General features: G+C 36.8%; 1 protein-coding gene across 1 annotated transcript in view; it reads right to left on the reverse strand.

Annotated features, from left to right (window-relative positions):
- Positions 1 to 20,858, reverse strand: part of LOC136029904 (retinol dehydrogenase 13-like) — a 34,947-nt gene extending 14,089 nt beyond the window's left edge. Inside the window, exons 1-4 of the mRNA XM_065708402.1 lie at positions 20,717 to 20,858; positions 10,951 to 11,201; positions 6,298 to 6,390; positions 359 to 601 (exon numbers count right to left, since the gene is read on the reverse strand). Of these exons, the coding sequence (XP_065564474.1) occupies positions 359 to 601; positions 6,298 to 6,390; positions 10,951 to 11,201; positions 20,717 to 20,718 (589 nt within the window). The 5' untranslated portion in view covers positions 20,719 to 20,858. The remainder of the gene's footprint in view (positions 1 to 358; positions 602 to 6,297; positions 6,391 to 10,950; positions 11,202 to 20,716) is intronic.
- Between the last annotated feature and the right edge of the window lie 200 nt (positions 20,859 to 21,058).

Genomic DNA, 21,058 nt, shown 5'->3' on the forward strand with positions numbered 1-21,058 from the left:
GACATTTTTTCAAGAATCGGCAATAGTGGTTTGCTCAAATAATGTCTAGGACCAAAGACTATGGGTATCTTATAACAATAGGAACTGGCACTAGTAACTACAAAAAAACGTCAACGCTATCTAGTATTTGGTGGAATTTGGAATTTTTTCAGTGTTGTAATAATAAGAATAATTAATTTAATTTGCATAGTTGGTAGAATTAGCGCGGTAATAAAGTGTCAGAACGATTATAAAGCTTGAAAAATGTCGAGTGTTGCCCAAGGCTAGACGACGCTGGTGTTTTCTGGGACTAATACCAGTTTCTATTCTTGTAAGCTACCCGCACCCTTTGGTCTTGGACTATGAAAGGCAAACTTACCGATAATGAGGTTAGTCAAGAGGAAAGCTCCAAAATAGTTGACGGCCATTTGATACTCAAGGCCATCGTCTGTCGTTGAAACAACCTGTTCCCAAGCCTGAATTCCAGCATTGTTTATCAAAATGTCTATTTTTTCTTCCTCTCTGTTTAGTTCATCGGCGAGTTGGCGCACAGATCTCATGTCTGATTGATCGAAATTCTTTGAAACAATCTTGTCATTGCCACTAAGTTCACGGATTTTTGCTGTAAAAAAAAAAAAACACAAAAAACGATTATCTCCTAAATTTACAACTATTTATTCTAAGGAATAGTTTCAGGTGGAAAATTGATCTTCCAACCACAAAATAAGGTCGCCTCCATCATGAATGTTGGAATCCTTTGTTTTCCGGATAGAGCTTGTCTTCTGAAATTAAATAAAAAAAGTTTTTTTCAACTGAAAATACGGAGCAACATTAAAACTAAAAACGAACAGAAATTATTACGTATATGAAGGGAATTGCCTCCTCCTCAACACCTCGCTCTTTACGCTAAAGTTTTTTTTAAGTACTTTTCAAAAAAACTTATTATTGTTCGAATTAAATGAACATAGTGTTTAAGAAGTTGTTCTAAAAGAATTGGGACAAAACTCAAACGTTTACGTAAAGAGCGAGAAATTAAGGAGGAAGTGACCCCTTTCATATACGTAATAATTTCAGTTCGTTTTAAGGTTTCTTGTTGCTCCTTAAATTCAGTTGAAAAAACTTGTTTTTTTAATTTAATTTCTGGTCCTTTTTTAAATAATCCCAGGAAATATGGCCCCACCTCCATAGAGAAACACCCTTCCGACGGATATATCCTATGAACACTTCAATCCCGGTGAAGATTTACCCAGGCAATTACCCTTAACAATTCCACGCGTAAAATTCAGATCGGGAGAGACAAAGCAAGAAATATAAAAAGAATTTTGTATAGGAATTCTCGAAAATTTCCCCGGGGAATGATTTCTTTTGACAATTTCACCCCCTGGAAGCTTCCCTCCCCATGGAAAGTTTCCCTGTGGAAAAACCCCTAGCGGAAAATTCGTCTTCCCACCCTAAAATGTATGCATGCTTCCCAATAACAAATACTATGCGTAAACAATGGGCAATTCTTATAACTTTAATATCTTTCCCCTGGGGCTCTAGGGGGTGGGGTCATGTCATATCCAAAGGCATAGCTATTGGGCCTTTCAACTATGATGAAAGGCTATCTCAAAATTTTATTCGGACTGTTTGGGGGGAAAAGGGGCGGGGGAGGAACCTAGTTGCCCTCCAATCTTTTTTGTCGCTTTAAAAGGGCACTAGAACTTTAACTTCCATTTGAATGAGCCCTCTCACGATATTCTAGGATCACTGGGTCTATACGATCACCCCTGAAAAAAAAAACAAACAACTAAACAAATAAAACACGCATCCGTGATCTTCTCCAGGCAAAAAAAAAACGAAATTCCACATTTTTGCAGATAGAAGCTTGGAACCTCTACAATAGGGTTTTCTGATATGCTGAATCTGATGGTGTGGTTTTCATTAAGATTATGTGATTTTTAGGGGATTTTCGTACCTTTTTCTAAAATAGGGCACATTTTCTCAGGCTCGTAACCTTAGAAGGGTATGACTAAACTTAATGAAACATATATTTGAAATCAGCATAAAAATCCAACTCCTTTGATATATCTAGTGTTATCAAAATTCCGTTTTTTAGTTTTGATTACTATTGAGTGGGGTCGCTCCTTACTTAGTTCGCTACCATGAACTGTTTGATTCTCTTCCCCCATGAAAAATTCCTCCATGGAAAGATCCTCCCAAGTAAAACTTTTTCCTGAGCTAACTTTTACCCAAACTAACTTTTCCCTGAAACTTATAAAACTCTAGTCCAGCGTTTTCAACCATAGAGATTATAAAGATACCCTTTTTATGCTTCCCAGGATTTAAAAACCAGAAACTTGATGACAACATGACACTGCGATGGCATTATCAAGACGAGCTGTTAAAAGCAGATGGCAATTTTCTCAGATCTAATAAAATAATTCCCCAAGGGAGAATTTCTCCCGGCGAAACGCCACCCCCTCCACATACCCCCCCCAGAAAATTGTAACTCCGCTAACAGTTTCAACGCAAAATTATCCCAGAAAATATCCACACCTTAAATGGTAAGACAAATAAAACAAAATTTAGACAAATAAAACGAATTTCGTATATGAATTTTGGCAATAAAACTTAAATCAATTTGCTATCAAGCCATGACTTAATTGGAGAAAAAGCCAAGACAGATAGTCTTAGTGGGAGGCAAAGCTGGCATAAGCCTTTTTCAGAATTGTATAAAAATAACGTTACTCCACTTGTTGATCGATAGTGCAAAATTACCCGTGTAAAATTTTTCCCAAAAGTTCACCCCCCCACAAGGGATTTTCCTCCCGATGGAAAAATCTGGTTAACAATTTTATTTTCTGTTAACATTTATCTATGTACGAATGCAATTTTTAGATATCTTGGAGAACTCAAATGTCTTTCGGAAAAATTCGGGATAACCCTGAAAAATTAGCATTGACGAAAACAATCGATTTGTATTTCCCTGTTGAAGTTCATGTATACTACTGCTACTACCACTAGCAACTCACCGCAGCACCAGACCACCTGAGGCCAACACAACTACGCACGCTCCTCCTCCATCCCGATTTATTCAAAGCCTCCCTCCTTACACCCTCCCAAGAACTTACCATTCCCTTTAAATATTTTTTAATGACAACCTCCCACCCCGGACGAGGAAAACCTGCTTTCTGTTTACCCCTATATGGTTGGCCAACAATGACAATCTTCGGCAATCTGTCATCCTTCATCCGCAGAACGTGCCCTAGCTATCTCGACCTTTCTTTCATTATAGCCCTAGAAAACGGGATTGAATCACATTTTTTCGTACAGCCTACTGTTTGAAATACGGTCGGTCAGCCGGGTACCCAGAACAATCCGTAGGCAATTTATCTGGAAAACATCTAGTAAATCTTCGTCCGCTTTTAAGAGCGCCCATGCTTCATAGCCATATTTGACCACAGTAATCACTATACCTTCCAAAAATCTAATCTTGGTTTGCAGACTTATCTTCCTATTCTTCCAAACTTTTTTTTTTATCTGTGAAAAACACTCTGAGCCTTGGCTATTCTACTTTTAACACCTTCACTGCTCCCACCGTCTTTACTAATGATACTACCAAGGTAAGTGAAGCTTCCCACCTGATCAATCTTTTCGTTACCCAACGTCACCTTTTCATCTTCACTTATTCCTAGCCTTAGTGAATTAGTCTTCTTAACATTAATTTCCAAACCTATTCTAGCATCTGAGCTTGCAAAGCCTCTAAAAGTTCATTCATTTTGCTCACGCTTTCATCTAGGATGCTTAAATTATCAATATAACCTAAATCCAGGAAAGTGTTTCCTAACCACTCGATTCCTTGGTCTCCCATTGCCTTCCCTGTGCTCTCTATCAATTATACATATAAAGGGAGATATAACACAACCATGCTTAACTCCTGATTTAATACAAAACCAGCTTCTAACCTCATTCCATACCTTAACTGCAGCAGTATTATTCTTGTACATAGCACTAATCACTTTAATGTATGCCTGGTATACCATATGAGGATAAGACCTTTGCTAACGCTCTTCTATCAACATAATCGGAAGCTTGCTCATAATCGATAAAACTGAGGACCAAAGGTGTTTTACAACGAAGGGAATTCTCAATTATTAATCTAAGAATGAAAATTTGGTCTATACATCCTCTACCTTTTCTAAAACGGCACTGATCTTCTCTTAAAACTGTCTACAGCATCTTCAGTCTAAAAAGTATCATTTTTACTTAGTAATTTGCTACCTACAGAGACTAGACTAAAGACTCGATAATTACAATGCTCACTCTTATCATCTTTCTTATACAGTGGTTTAATTAAGGCTTTCATAAAATCGTTAGGTACTTCCCCTTTTTCAAAAATCATATTCATAATCAGTAATTTATTTCTAACCTCAGAGCCACCATATCTAAAACTCATTTACCAAACTATCAACACCTGGAGCCTTTTTATTTTTTAATCCTGTTAGTACTATTTCTAATTCTTCCTCGCAAAACAAATCTTCATTCACATCCAAGGCATCAAACTTTTTCATTTTCCTCTATATCTTTTCCTGCAACTGTATCCCTGTTTAGCACATTCTCAAAATATTCCACCCATCTCTCTTTCACTCCTTCCTTATCACTAATAGTGGCCCCGTTCCTATCTGTAACTGGGACAAGTCTGGATTAACTACTCCCTCTCAATTTATTAACATGTCAGTACAATATTTTACTATTATTCCGTCTAGCTGCATCTTCCATTTCCTCAGCAATTTTATCCATGGCCTCCACTTCACACCTCCTTAGTTCATATCTTAATACTTTCTCCACTTTCTATGCATTTGCTTTGTTTCCATATGATCTATCAGTCAGATATTCACGAGCGTTCATGTATACACATACGTTAATTTTCGAAAATTTTTGAAGAACCCAATTAGCTTTTGAGGAAACTCGCAGAAATCCCAAAAAATTTGAGTTAATGAAAACAACTGATTTTTATTACCTGTTAATGTTCATGGACTTAAGAATGTCAACTTTTGGGGAGACTTGGGAGAACAGTTTCCTGTTGAAAAAAGTTAAGAGAAACCTAAAAAAACTACCGTTAACAAAATAATTGATATTTTTCCTGTTAACGTTCATATACTTACGTACGTTTATTTTTGGAGACTTCGGAGAACCTAATTTTGTTTCATTTGGGGAAACCCCAAAAAATTTTGGGAGAGTAGAAGAATTGTTCAGCAGTCGTATAGCCCTTGAGAAAAACTTTTCTACGAAAGCAAGGCAAGGGCGCACGATATTTTTGCTAGGAACTTCGTCAAGAGAATTTTAAAACATCGCAAAACTTGAATGGTATATGTTTCCATTATTCAGAGAGAAGGACATTTGTCCCCTATGGGCCTCTTGTACCCCTGTGCACCTCTGATGAGCCACTACAGAGTCAATAAGGAAACTTAACTAAAAAATGAATATCATTGTCGACTTAATCTATATTAGTAAAAAATAAATAAAACTTCCAATACTCTTAGTTCATTTCGATTTTTCCACATAAGAAAAATGGGGCTATATACCTTTTTTTTATAAAGTAATGTGCACAAAGGGAAACATTTCTTTAAAGGTACACAAAAATAAGAATGTACATGTGTCAGTTTCCCCAAGGCCAAATGCAATGGTTGGTGGAGGGGGAAGAAGGATAGTTGATTTACCCCCTTTCTCTTTACATGCGATCTACTCATAAATTGGTCCGAATTTGTGAAAAGCCAAGTATTCCTGCCCCTGGAAAAAATTAATCAAGACGCAGGTAAAGTATTTAAGCAGATAAGGATAATACTCTTCAAGACCACTAGACAAAGTGCAAAAACATTCATTATTTTGTTACCCCCCCCCCTCCTCCAGAGAAAAACAATCTGGGGTTTTGCCCTTCCTTTCTCCATTACAAATCCTTGGCTCTAACCCCATTTTTCCCGTCCTGACAGAATTGAAATTATGCCCCAATAGCTAATATAATAAGCAGGAAAATATCTCCTGGGGAGGGGGAAGAAAGGACCCCATAGAAGACTGCAAAAATAGAAAGAATGTTATTTGGGAAACGACATATTTTATAATATATAAAATATATTCCTGCCAAATAGAATTCCACAAACAAATTACGCAGCTTTACTTACACAAATTACGAGAGAAAAGGACGTGCAGGTATATTTCTTTCCCATCACAACTGGCAGACAGGAAAATACAACTAAAGAATTGTCCCCGATATAAAACGAAACAGTTTTCCCCTGAATCTTTGCCAAAAACATTCCCAAGATATATTCTTAATCTCACCTTCTGTAGCCCTGGCATCAGAGGCCTTGTAGCACGCCAAAATTAAACGAGCTCCTCTCCTGGCCAGATTAACTGCAACTTCGAAGCCAATTCCTGTAAATAAATCTTCAAGTCAGGAAGGTAAGTAAAAGATACTAGAAAAGAATTAGACAAGAGATGAAAATATTTTTGATCATCCAACCAAAAGGGGACACTGAGTTCGGATCGACAATACATGGTCCTTCTGAATCGAAGCATGTCAATATGCAAGCATATCGCAAGGAATATATCACGTTTTTTAGACGACTACGAGGACTTCCATTTTTCTCTGTTTATATGTATGTTTTATTGATATACTATGACTACTCTCAAACTCAATTTTTTCCGAATTAATTTGTTTATACATTATATTTTATTATATTTACTATTATAAATATATATATCGCTATATTATTTACTTTGTTTTATTATTATATATTTTATTTATGTACTACATCTTTTTTCTATGTTTCTAAGCCAATTTCCTTATCAATATCTATTTTAATTACAAAGCAATCTTCAATGTATATTTTTGTATCAGTGTCTATTTGTGTATAATTTCTATTTTTTATTTCGAAATAAGAAGATTAAAGTAGCGCAGCGCGGGGGAAAGGGATTAAACTTGCCCCTGGACTTAACATCTCTAGGAGTACCAAATATGTAATATATACTATATCTCATGTAAAATTAGGCTGCTAGTGGGGCAGAAGGGACGCAAAAGTTGACAATATGAATAGTATTACCACAAGGCTTCCGACAAGGGCCCTATCCCCTCGAATCTTAGTCCTGATACTTTTTTTTAGAAACTTCTTCAAGACGCAGATATCTGTTACGTCATAGGGTATGTTTTCTAAGAGATGCAGGTGTATGTTACGTCAAAGGGAATGTTTTTTCTATGGTTGTTATGCTTAAACAAGAGCTAAGACCTCATATGGCACTTGTGACGAGGCAAGAAGAGCTAAGAGCCAAGAGCTCATATGGTATGAGCTCTAAATAAATTCTAAGAATCAATCAGAGGCTTAATGCCGGTCAGGATTTAAAATAAGAGCTCTGAGTCACGATGTCCTTCTAAATATCAAAATTCATTAAGATCCGATCACCCACTCGTAGGTTATCAACACCTAATTTTTTCTAATTTTTACTCTCCCTTAAGCCCCCTCCCCCCATGATAGTTGAATCTGGGAAAACGACTTTATCAAGTCAATTTGTGCAGCTCCCTGACACGCCTACCAATTTCCATCGTCCTAGCACGTCCAGAAGCACCAAACTCGCCAAATCACTAAACCTCTCCCCCAACTCCCCCAAAGAGAGCGAATCCAGTACGGTTCCGTCAATCACGTATCAAGGACATTTGCTTATTCTATCCACCAAGCTTCATCCCGATTCCTCCACTCAAAGTGTTTTCCAAGATTTCCCCCTCCAACTCCCCCCAATGTCGAAAGATCTGGTCGGGAGGATTTGAAATAAGAACTCGTGAGACATGAATTCCTTCTAAATATCAAATTTCATTAAAATCCGATCACCTATTCGTAAGATAAAAATACCCCAATTTTCACGTTTTCCAAGAATTCCGGTTTCCCCCTCCAATCCCCCCAATGTCACAGGATCTGATCGGAATTTAAAATTAGAGCTTTAAAGTACAAGATCCTTCTAAATATCAAATTTCTTTAAGATCTGGTCACCCTTTCGTAAGTTACAAATACCTCAATTTTCAAAATTACCCCCCCCCCCCAAACTCCACCAAAGAGAGCAGATCCAGTCCGGTTATGTCAGTCACGTATCTTAGACAAGTTTTTATTCTTCCCATCCAGTTTCATCCTGATCTCACCGCTTTAAGTATTTTCAAAGATTTCCGGTGCCCCCCAACTGCCCCCCCCCCCAATTACGCTGGATCCGGTTGAGATTTAAAATAAGAGATCTGAGTTACGAGGTCCTTCTAAATATGAAATTTCATTAAGATCCGATCACTCCTTCGTAAGTTGAAAATACGTCATTTTTCTAATTTGTCAGAATACCCCCCCCCCCCAATAGAGCGGATCCGTTCCAATTATGTAAATCACGTATCTAAGACTTCTGCTTATTTTTCCCACCAAGTTTCATCCCGATCCCTCCAATCTAAGCGTTTTCCATCATTTTAGGTTCCCCACCCCAAACTCCCCCCAATGTCACCAGATCCGGTCACGACTTAAAATAAGAGCTTTGAGACACGATATCCTTCTAAATATCAAATTTCATTTAGATCCGATCACCCGTTCGTAAGTTAAAAATACCTCATTTTTTCCAATTTTTTCCCCCCATCCAACTACCCCAAAGAGAGCTTATCTGTTCCGGTTATGTCAATTATGTATCTAGGACTTGTGATTATTTTCCCCACCAAGTTTCATCCCGATCCCTCCACTCTAAGTGTTTTCCAGGTTTCAGGTTTCCCCCCCCCCCCCCCAATGTCATCAGATCCGGTCGGGATTTAAAATAAGAGCTCTGAGACACGATATCCTTCTAAATATTAAATTTCATTGATATCCGACCACCCGTTCGTAAGTTAAAAATACCTGATTTTAGTTTTTCACAATTAACCCCCCCCAACTACCCCAAAAAGAGCAGATCCAGTCCGGTTATGTCAGTTACGTATCTTAGACAGGTTTTTATTCTTCCCATCCAGTTTCATCCTGTCCCACCGCTTTAAGTATTTTCTAAGATTTCCGGTTCCACCCAACTGCCCCCCTCCCAATCATGCTGGATCCGGTTGAGATTCAAAATAAGAGATCTGAGTTACGAGGTCCTACTAAATATGAAGTTTCATGAAGATCCGATCACTCCTTCGTAAGTTAAAAATACGTCATTTTTTCTCATTTTTCAGAAGTACCCCCCCCCCGATAGAGCGGATCCGTTCCAATTATGTAAATCACGTATCTAAGACTTCTGCTTATTTTTCCCACCAAGTTTCATCCCGATCCCTCCAATCTAAGCGTTTTCCATCATTTCAGGTTCCCCCACCTCAAACTTCCCCCAATGTTACCAGATCCAGTCGGGACTTAAAATAAGAGCTTTGAGACACGATATTCTTCTAAATATTAAATTTCATTGAGATCCGATCACCCGTTCTTAAGTTAAAAATACCTCATTTTTTCCAATTTTTCAGAATTAACTCCCCCCCCCAACTACCCCAAAGAGAGCGGATCCGTTCCGGTTATGTCAATCATGTATCTAGGGCTTTTGCTTATTTTTCCCCACCAAGTTTCATCCCAATCCACTAGATCCACTTAGATCCCAATCCACTTAGAGTGTAGAGAAAACACTAAGTGTTTTCCAAGATTTTAGGTTTCCCCCTCCCAAATCACCCCCAATATCACCAGATCAGGCTGGGATTTAAAATAACAGCTCTGAGACACGATATCCTTCCAAACATCAAATTTCATTAAGATCTGTTCAAACGCTCGTAAGTTAAAAATACTTCAATTTTTCTATTTTTTTTCGAATTAACGGGCCCCCCACTCCCCCCAGATGGTCAAACGGGAAAACGACTATTTCTAATTTAATCTGGTCCGGTCCCTGATATGCCTGCCAAATTTCATCGTCCTAGCTTACCTGGAAGTGCCTAAAGTAGCAAAACCGGGACAGACAGACCGACAGAATATGCGATTGCAATATGTCACTTGGTTAATACCAAGTGCCATAAAAACTCCATAAGGTTGTTTTCATTGGAAATTGAAATGGCGATTTTTCTAATTCCCTACGATATAAGTGGTTATAAAGGTTTCCAATCAACCAATTAAAACTATCAGATTTCATGTTCACTGTCCTTGGTACTTTCAGAAATATAAAAGTTTTAACTATTAACTATAAATATTTTCAAAAAAGTAGGTTAATAAGCAAGCGACGCCAAAGTAGGGTTTATTGATAGACATATTTCTTCTAAACAAAAGAATAGGGACTCAAATAAGCTTCAAATAAAACATACAATGCCACTCATTTTATACAATTTTATCGTTGCTCTAAGAACTGATTTATGAGATAAGGCATAGGAATAATTTTCTAAAGAGACAGGACGGAGAGTGCAAAAGCCATGAAAAAGGCTATTGAGGACTAAAGCCATGAAACTTAAGGGCTAAATAAAACAATCTTCACAGTTTGGAAAGAATAGGGTACTTGTCTGCTAAACGGAACACACTCAAAAATCACGCTGTCTAAGACCTGACAAAAACCGGTTTGCCTCTCTAGAATCGTTTGATTTGCTTAATGTGAGTGAGAAAACTACGATGTAGGTATATCTTAATTAAATATTTAATATTTAGAGATGGTTTAGGGTTTGGTTAAGTTAGGTTAGCTATTTAATATAATGTGCTCTGCGTGGCCTGATTTCCATAATTTTGTTTCTAAAGTATTATATTTTCCTCATGTTTTGGTATATTTCATTAGGACTAACCTAACTTCCCTTCTTGAGTGTGTTCTGTTTAATAGACAAGTACCAGAAATAGTTTCTTTTTAATTCTTCATACATGGTACTATTTCTTAGGTCAGGAGGGGATATATGTGGATATATGGGGATATACGTATACAGAAAGGAATATACGTAGTGTGGATGATAATTACGCAGAGAGAATTAAGAGTAAAAAATTCGCAAGCAAAGAAAGTTACCTGACTCGGGGCCAGTAATAAGCACGGTTTTCCCATCTAGTCGCTGTGTTCCTTTATAAGAACCAGAAAGAAGTTTATTAAAAATCCTCAGAGGGAGTGCGAAACAAGCGAAAAAAATTAATACTGGTAAAAGGATCGGCATTCCAAAAGCAGCAATGGTGGCAAGTGCCATTTGGGCAATGAACGGCATATGCCGTATGTTGTTGTGGTAGATATCTTTCATCACCTCTGGCATATCTCCAAAACGATACCTTAAATAAGAGATAAGTATTACATCTTTTAAAATAATTTGTAATTGTTCGTAACTCCAGCCGATCACTGATCTCACGACACCTTACTTTATATAATTGATAACTGTCAGTAACTCCCAGTCAATGAGGTGACATTATGAAACGACAAGGTACCTAAAAGAAGCATTTTCCTATGGTTGCCAGTTCGGGGTTGCTAACTTGCAAACTTTCATAGTTTTTTCACTCTTTTTAACCTCATTGCATTCTTTCCCTTGACGGACGGGAATTGTACTTTTTTGCCAATTTTTAGCTAAAATCGCTCTTTTTGCACTCTTTAATGAAATGATAGAAAAATTTTAAACGAAATAAAAACCTTCAAATTATTCGAGCGCGAAAAATAGAACAGCTTGTCGGTATGATCTCTGCCTTCCCCCAGCCCTCCAGTCGTCTTTACAGCATTTCCCATCTTTTAAGAAGAAGTAGATCAAAGTCAAATTAACAGGTGAAACCGTGGAAACTGGAGATTCAAATTAAATCAAAATCATTAAATCAAAGGCTGTTTAGCCCAACTATTCTTCTTGGAAATGGAAAAGTGAGTATGCAACATATAGTAAGGCGATGGAGAAGCAACAACCAAAACAAACATTTTCGAAGTCTACTCTCAAACTGATAAAATTCTGCAAAGAGTTTAGGCCTATGCACTATTTTAAAACGCCAATTTTAAAGCTTGTGATAGCCAATTTTTCTGAAATAAAAATCTTATCTTACCAGCCACGGGTCCAAGGATTTGCTTTGGATGGGACCCATACTATCAAAATGACATAAAAGTATACATTAGGAAAATATGGGATAGCCTAAAATTGTAATTTAGACACTTCTTGCTATCTTGGAAAGCAGTTGAGTTAGGTGAATGACACTTTCAGAAATGAATCAAGGTCCAAAAATATTGGAGCCAAATGACAATGAAAAATGGACAAATATTAAGCGGTTCCTATTATTGACCTATGGACAAAAGTGCTTTTACCATTCGATGCCTTTTCTTATGCTCTTTCCGAAGATAATAATCGCTTTTGGCACAATCTTGGATACTTTAGGCCTATGCACCATTTTAAAGTACAAATGGCTCATCTCGGCTTGTGATAGTCATTTTTTTCTGAAATCTTACCAGCCATGTTCCCAAAAATTTGTTTTGGATGGAGCAAAAGAAAAGGAAAGAAGAAGATCCAGCAGAGGAAGAAAAAGAATTATTTAATGCGAATAAGAATGTGTTAACCATTGTTTTTCCAGCTACGATATGTTACTTGACTTGACTACAGTGAAATCAGCTATAGTTCATAACTAGTTACTTGGACTTCTAAATTTTTTTCCATACATTTGAATAAATTTGAGTAAAAACTATCTAAATATCTTATGAAATCAACTATAGTTCAATTAAAGGTTCAATCGATCAAAATTAAGACATGGAAATTGTGCAAACTTTTTGGCTTGATTTGAACAAAAATCCCTCTTTTTGGGCCTTGATTTGCAGTCTTTTGAGGTGGCGGCAGTTGACAACTCTGAGTCAGTTGGTATCTGATGCTTACAGAAGTAAATTTCTTATTTTTCTTTGTTATGCTGGTCTTCCGACAGGCTCTTTGGGTAGAACATGTAGAATAGGGGTAACATATATAAGATAATATCCCTTACCCTCAGGGAGTGGAGGAGACAGTTTTATCATTGAAAATTTAACAAATTGATGAACTCGAATCAGTTTCAAGGCTCCTAACATCCAGGAACTTAAAATTTGCCCAGAAGTTTTACTAACAGCCCCCATCACCTCTTTCATGGCATGTTGGTACATTATTGGTTAAGACTGGAATTTTAACTGTAAAGGTAAAAAAAAAGGTAAAGAGTATGGCATTGGACTTTACAGTCCCTACCAGTGGTGCTAATTTCCGTGTCTTACCCCTTCAGCCAGGAGGTACAATGGATGCTGGGGGCCACCCATCCTTTGCTTTCGCACACCCTTCCTGTTTATCTTCCCCAGATTCCTCCGAGTACCCATTTGTTGGAGTTGAATCAACTCTGGCTGAGCTTACAGAGTTACGCCACTAGACCATGTCCCAAAATGAATAGTTGGGTACACTAGGATTCAAACCCTCCCTCTCTCGGACAAAGTATCCTAAATCCAGCGTTTCAATATACTCTGCTAGGACGGCTTTTAACTGTGCTAGGACGGCTGTAATTTTAACTGTACTGTAAAATACATCAATTTCAAGCAGAATTACCCGGTAATTCCTACCGGTTTTACCCGGTAATTACCCGGTTTTAGCAAGATAAACTACCCGGATTTAGTAGCAGGACCGTGGACTGGCATTTTTTGTTGCTAAGATATTCAATGTTTGATCTTTCTACTACGACTGTTGCTTTGCTTAATAAAGGACTAAAATCTTAGATCTAATACCTTTCAATTCTTTTGTTCGATAGGGTATTGAGCAGGAGAATTCAACGGTGTTCTCATCAAAGTCATTAGACAGACTACTGATTAGAGTGAAATGGACTTCGATTCTCTGAAGAGAAATGAGGGAAAAATCCCTATCTGACAAAAAATGGAAGATCTTTGCGGATTGGTATATCAAAATACAGTAGACATTCAGGAACCCAGCACCAGACCCCAAAGCATATTCTTTTATGCCTTAAAGTTTCTTGCCTTTAGAATTCAAGTCCTGGTGGTCCCATGGTAAATAATCCCAGAAAACATTAGAACTTCTCGCATTTTGATTTTTGTTTAAAAAAAAGTTACAACACCGGTGTTGCACGAGCATAGCTAGGGAGTAAAAATCCACCCCCAGAAGTCCTCAGAAGCTAGTGTAAAGCTTAGTAAAAGATACGAGAATTTTCACTCATACGTAAGACACGTCTTTTTAGTACTTTTTGGAGCATAATAAACCAATAATAATTTATAACCCTGTTCCTCGGCCGCTAAAGTTGCGAAAAATTTTCTGTTAGCTTGTGGAAACGCTATTGTCATCTAACAAAAATTTATCAGAAAGGATTTCGAAAACACATTCGTTCGACAGGAAATTTAATAAAATGGGGTGTTCATATGTAAAAGAACCGCTAATATTTCAAAGAAGATCAAAGAACTAAAAGATTTGAAATTTCAAAACCCTTATAAAAAGAATGCAAAACGCCAAACCATAGTTCATCAACAATTATTCTTAACTAGAAATTCGAATTTTTCCTTTTTTTTCAAATTCAAATTTAATCGATAATTTTTCTCTAAAAATACCCTACTGTTAGACAATATCAATAGCCATGGCTAAAAATAACTATTATTAGTAATAGTTTTCCGTCCGATCACATAAACACAATATTGCAACTTCATTGGCTGGAACGGGGAAACAAAAAAAAATCTCATTACTGCGTGTATAGTTAGTACCATTTTACTCGGCAAGTTGTCCTATTTGGTCTTAAATTGAGAAATAAGATTCATTGTATATTTTCATTAAGAACTTAATAATATTAGAACTTATTTCAACAGAGGGTTAGGGAGTGAATAAAAAAAACTAGCGGAACACGAAAGAAAAAATTAAGGGACAAATTATGAAAATCTATTTAAGGCAAGGGTCGAACCCTCCTCACCGTCTCTACGTGGTCTCTTTTCTCATAATTCAATTTGAAGATGGTGCTCAGTATCACAAACAAAAACAAACAAAGCCGTTTTTCCTTCTCAGGAATTTCATGAAAAATTTGTGAATGGAAAAGATCATATTAGGGTACCTCAGCCATTGGTACATTATTTTGGAAACCCGCCCCGAAATTTTCAGATCGTTATGAAGCTGCAATGATGAGCTGAGCAACACCGTTTAAGGTCCCATTTTCAAGGGGATGGCAGTTGCACCACATTCAAGTCAGCCATTTGCGCACTATTTTAGAAACTCACCCTGAAAATTTCAAATTGTCATGAAGCTGCAATGACAAGCTTAGCAACACCATTTCAAGGGGATGGCATTTGAACCACATTCACCCCCCTCCTCTATAAAACAGCCATTTGTTCAAAAAAAGTGGAGAATTCTTCATCGAGATGAAGGTATAGACTACCAAAAACACAAAGCTATTTCAACGAGCCCCTCAAGTCACGAAGATAATCTGTAAATGGTTTATTATGTACTCTGTTTACGAAAAAAAACTTTTATTTTCATATCTCGAAAATACCCCAAAGCTTTCAAACTTTATTTCCGAATATTAATAACTGTAGCCAACCGTCTAGGGCCGAACTAAAAGCAGGTCCTACCAAATGGGTGGGAGGATGTCTTAAGGACAGATTTCAGGAAAATGGGAACTTATTGAGCTTAAAGAGTGAGGCTTAGGAAAGATTGGGACCGAGGAGGGTGCGTAGCTTTGTTCACCTCAGGTGGCTTGCCTGCGCTGAGTTGTTAGCTGTAGTAGTAGTATACAGTTTATCGATTTGATCTCTACTCCAGTCTCAAAGCAGAGCTGAACAAAAGCGCTTTGTCCAGTTCAGTTAGAAATGAACAGGAGGAGAGCGAAAGTAAAAAACATATTTTTAACCGTTTTTGGAGAACGAATTAAGCACGAAAATATAGGTCTCTATGGGACAGAAGACTTCGGTTGAGCCCTTGTCCTCGTGAAAATGGACCCTAAGTGAAACATAATTTAGGTAAAAGTTAAGAAATGAACATCTTCAAAAGGAAACATGAACAAAAAGAGATACATTTATATCGCTAATTGTATGCTCATTTTCATGGATGGGTTCATCTTTTTGACAGTTTTTTCCCTAATCCTCTTATTTTGGTGTCATATAGTCTTAGGCTATCTGTAAAAAAAAAGGAAAAAATAATTAATGAAAACTGAAGCTGCTTCCTATTGGGCTTATCTGAGAAAATTTCGGAGCAAAACGAAAAACTCAGCTCATAATCGCTTGTAAGAAACTTTGATAGGAAAATTCGTGCTATATTTGAATTTTTATGGCAGGTTGTTCAAACCTGTTGTCGAAAAATCAGACAAAATAACTCCTTGAGCTGGGCTCAGGAAAAAATGGAAACAAATGTCAAACCTGGGAGCAATAAATGGAAACAATGTTTCAAACGGGAATAATTTTCAAATCTAAAGAATATTCTTGAATTATACCCTATTTGCGATAGAATTTGAATTTATTGGTGTTTTATCCTTTTTGTAGGCTAATTCATTTAGTTTACAGGAATGAATCCAAGCCCCTCACATAAACCCGGGAATGTGTTATCAAGTTACTAGGCTATTTCTACCATTTATTCATCCCCAGGGCCTAGAAGATTGTAAAGCTTAGAGCACTATTTAAACTGTATTAAACTTTAACAACAAACTTTGAAGTCGTTTTAAATCTTTTTTTTTCGGTTCTAGGTTTTAGATTTTTTGCCTGCTTTTAGAGTTTTTTGGTTTTTAAGTCTTTTTTTGGGTCTAGATTTTAGATTTTTAGCTACATTTTAGGTTTCCCATTTATTACCTACCCATCACTGCCGTCAAAATTGTGTCCCAGTCCCCCTCCCCCGTGATTTGGTTAGACAAGTGTTTGTTGATTTTGTGGGTTTACCATTAATGTTTTAATTTTCATCAACAGTTGGTTCATAATTCCAAATAAAGCCAATTTGGAAGGAACAGCAAATTATCTAACTTTAGCATGACGCCCAGGGCAATATCACGCCCCATTAGAAAGACTGGTACACAATTGTGACGGTAGTGATTATTTCATTTAGAAAGAACATTGAGTAGGGAATTAAGTAAATTTACACTTTTTCGTATATGGGAAGCAAGTGAATACATCACTAAATACCCTTTTTATGCAAAAATAATCGCTTCTGGATGCCAATTCTTTTTAGTCCTAAAAGGAGCTCAAACAGCCCATAATAACCGAAAGTTTAAAGATCTGTTCTAAAAAACGTCTAGTGAGAAAATCGCCATTTGTATCAAATTCAGGAATGGTAATTGTTATTTTGGTTTATTTAACAATAAAATGTTATTGTGAAAAAATTTGCCAAGTTTCTTAAAAAGAACCATAAATCTCTCGAAAACTGCGTCACAGCAAAACAAAAGCATCAAATTATATGTTCAGTTTTTTCATATCTACATTATATGCAAAAGTATAATTTACTGGGAATTAATTCGTAAATTTCTTCCTATCCGACTCCTGTCCTGTAGGTAAAATTAACCACAAAAAGCTAATTGAGTTTTAGCAAAGGAAACGGTATCATTCTGCCTTGAGGCCTACTCATAAGGAAACAATAAAATTCTGAAAGCAACCTTCTTCTTATCATTCCTAAAAGCGCTTCATTTTACTTTGCCCCCCCCCCTAAATGTGCAAATATATAGCCCAAATTATCTATCAATTTACGGGTACGTGGGTTGAAACAAGAGGAACCGATGGCGGAATCTATGGCAAATATATAATCTCGGCTTTATACTTGCACATTAGGTGGGGGGGGAGGGTATAGTGGATCTGCAGTCAAAATGTTTTAGCTACAATTATTCCGTATATCATCAAATAAGAATTGTGGTAAATGTTTAGTTTCGTCACAAGCTGTCTAAAGTGCGTATTGCTGTATATAGCAAGATTCTGATGATCGCATATTGTTTCTTTGTCATTAATTAAACAAAAAAAAACAAGTTTTTTTAAATGAAAGTAAGGAGCGACATTAAAACTTAAAACGAACAAAAATAACTCCGTATATGAAAGGGGCTTTTCCTCCTCAACGCCCCGCTCTTTACGCTAAAGTTTGACTCTCACTTAACTCTACATTTTAAAACAGTAAAAAACTTTAGCATAAAGAGCGGGGCGTTGAGGAGGAAAAGCCCCTTTCATATACGGAATAATTTTTGTTCGTTTTAAGTTTTAATGTTGCTCCTTACTTTCATTTAAAAAAACTTGTTTTTTTTTGTTTAATTTCTGGACGTTTTTTAATTAATGCAATTTTTTTTATCTTGGCTCTCCACGCGTAAATAATTAATACGAAATTTGCATATAAATTTTTTTTGGGCTAAATGGCTTTTTCATACTTTTAATCGGAAGATTTTGAAAAAAAAGAAGCGAGAGAGGAGGCCTAGTTGCCCTCCAATTGTTTGATTACTTAAAAAGGCAACTATAACTTTTAATTTTTTACGAACGTTTTCATAAGTAAAAAGTATACGTAACTTACGAATTAACTTACGTAGCAAACTTCTATATTCGTATGTTTTTATTGAGTATATGAGGGGGCTCACCCCTCGTCGATACCTCGCTCTTTACACTAAAGCTTAAATTTTGTCCCAATTCCTTAAGAATGACCCCTGAATCACAAAGGCCGTAGAATAAATAGTTGAAATTACTAAAAATACTTTAGCGTAAAGAGCGAGGTATTACGAGGAGGTAAACCCCTCATATGCGTAATAATTTCTGTTCGTTTTAAGTTTTAATGCTGCTCCTCACTTTCAATAGAAAAAACTTTTCATGTTTATTTTTTCATTGTTTTTTTTTAAATAATGCTAGAAAATCCTGCGCCCCCTCCATTGAAAGTCTCTTCCCCAATAAAACATTCTCCTACGTAACCACCCCTTCAACTCTCCCCCCAAAGCAAAAAATCCCCCTGAAAACGTCTGTACACTTCCCAGTAACCATTACTATATGTAAACACAGGTCAAAGTTTGTAACTTGCAGCCCCTCCCACGGCGACTTTGGGGGGTAAGTCGTCCCCAAAGACATAGTTATTAGGTTATTCGACTATGGTGAATAAAATGACTATCTCATAATTTTGATCCGGTAACTTTGGGGAAAAAATGAGCGTGGGAGGGGGCCTAGGTGCCCTCCAATTGTTTTGGTCATTTAAAAAGGGCACTAGAACTTTTAATTTCCGTTAGAATGAGCCCTTTTGCGACATTCTAGGACCATTGAGTCGATATGATCACCCCTGGGAAAAAAAAAACAAAGCAAAACGACAAAAAAACAAAAACAAAAACAAATTAACACGCATCCATGATTTGTCTTCTGGCAAAAAATGCTAAATTCCACATTTTTGTAGATAAGGGCTTGAAACTTCTACGGTAAGGTTCTCTAATACGCTGAATCTGATGGTGTGATTGTTAAGATCATATGACTTTTAAGGTGTATTTCCCCCTATTTTCTAAAATGAGGCAAATCTTCTCAGGCTCGGAACTTTTGACGAGTAAGACTAATCTTGATGAAATTTATATATTTAGAATCAGTGTAATAATAAAATTTTTTTGATGTAACTATTGGTATAAAAATTCTATCTTTTAGAGTTTTGGTTACTATTGAGCCGGGTCGCTCCTTACTACAGTTCGTTACCACGAACTGTTTGATTAGACAAGCGCATCCATTTTTTAAACTTCTAAAATCGCCCTCCAACGAGACTAAAAATGCATAAAGTGGGATTGCTTACAGGTAACATTACCTATAGAGCGAAGTGCATTGGTCCATGAACCCCGCGGGCAGCAGGATGAGGTCTGCATTCTAATATTTATTCACCAAAGAGTGATAAAACTAAAAAAAAGAACTCAAACGAGGTTTATTAAATAAATATAGAATACAGACCTGGCCCCGCTACCCGCGGGGCTCAGGGACTAGGCTGAATTATATCCTGGGAAGTTAGGTAAAATTCTAGTTAATTGACTTCTTGCTATCTCAGAAAGGGTTTAGGTTAGGAAAAATGAAACTTTTAGGGATGAATCTACAGACTAAAGTATGTCCCGGAATGTATGTTGAAGCAACTACCTCCACTCCTTCTCCCTCTTGAGGGCCCTGACCTTTGATGACCTTTAAAAATATGTGTTATAAAAGTGAAACCTTGCAAAATAGATCTTCTGCTTGATTGAAGTACAACAAAATTGTTTTCAGTTTCATAACTTTGCTCAATTCCATTTTATAAGGTTTTAAAGATATGCAAATACATTTCTTAAATTTTGAAAAAAATTGATATGGTTCAAAATTCTACTCAAATAACAGGAATTGCATTTTCAGAACTAAAGGCAGATTTAAATATAGACAACAAAAGCAACTATTAACTGAAAATTAAGGCAAAATGTTGTTTTGTCAAAATTTCAATATGTATAGACCTGTCATGTAGGCAAACTTCCAGGCCTTCTAGAGGGAGAAGGAGTGGAGGTGGGTACTTCAAAATACCTTCCTGGGACATACTTTGGCCTGTACACCCATCCCTGAAAGTTTCATTTTCCCAACCTAAACCCTTTCCGAGATAGCAAGGAGTCAATTAACTAGAATAAAATTCTAGTTAATTGATTTCTTGCTATCTCAGAAAGGGTTTAGGTTGGGAAAATGAAACTTTCAGGGATGAATCTACAGACTAAAGTATGTCCCGGGAAGGTATTTTGAGGCAACTACCTCCACCCCTTCTCCCTCTAGAGGGCCCTGACCTTTAAAAATATGTGCTATAAATTCTAATATTCTAATGCCTATTCATAGACGCTGGTAATACCCCTTCCTCCCTTTAAACAATCAGAAATGAAGACACTATACGAGTCATCCTAAACGGTTAAAAAAAACTTACATTTCGCTTCCGATATATAGCCGAACCAAGATCAAAACATGAACTATCTTTTGAATGAAGCTGCGAAGGTTCGAAGAATTTTTGAAACGTTGTAAAAGCGTTGAATGAGGAGATGAACTGCGAAGTTGAAGATGGTGAATTTATAAAGGGTAGTTAAGCGAATAGAACTTTAAATTAAATTGTCATATAGTATGAAAGTAGATGTGTTACACAGATGCATGGATAAATAAAAGACGGATTTTGTGACCGTGATACTTCTCGTGGGTGGGTGGGGGACCCATCCAAACACTTTTCCAAAGGGAAGGTTGTTTAAAAAATCTTGCCAGAAAAGTGGAATTTTTA

This window comes from Artemia franciscana, chromosome 8, assembly GCF_032884065.1.
Source record: "Artemia franciscana chromosome 8, ASM3288406v1, whole genome shotgun sequence".
Taxonomy (NCBI): Eukaryota; Metazoa; Arthropoda; class Branchiopoda; order Anostraca; family Artemiidae; genus Artemia; species Artemia franciscana.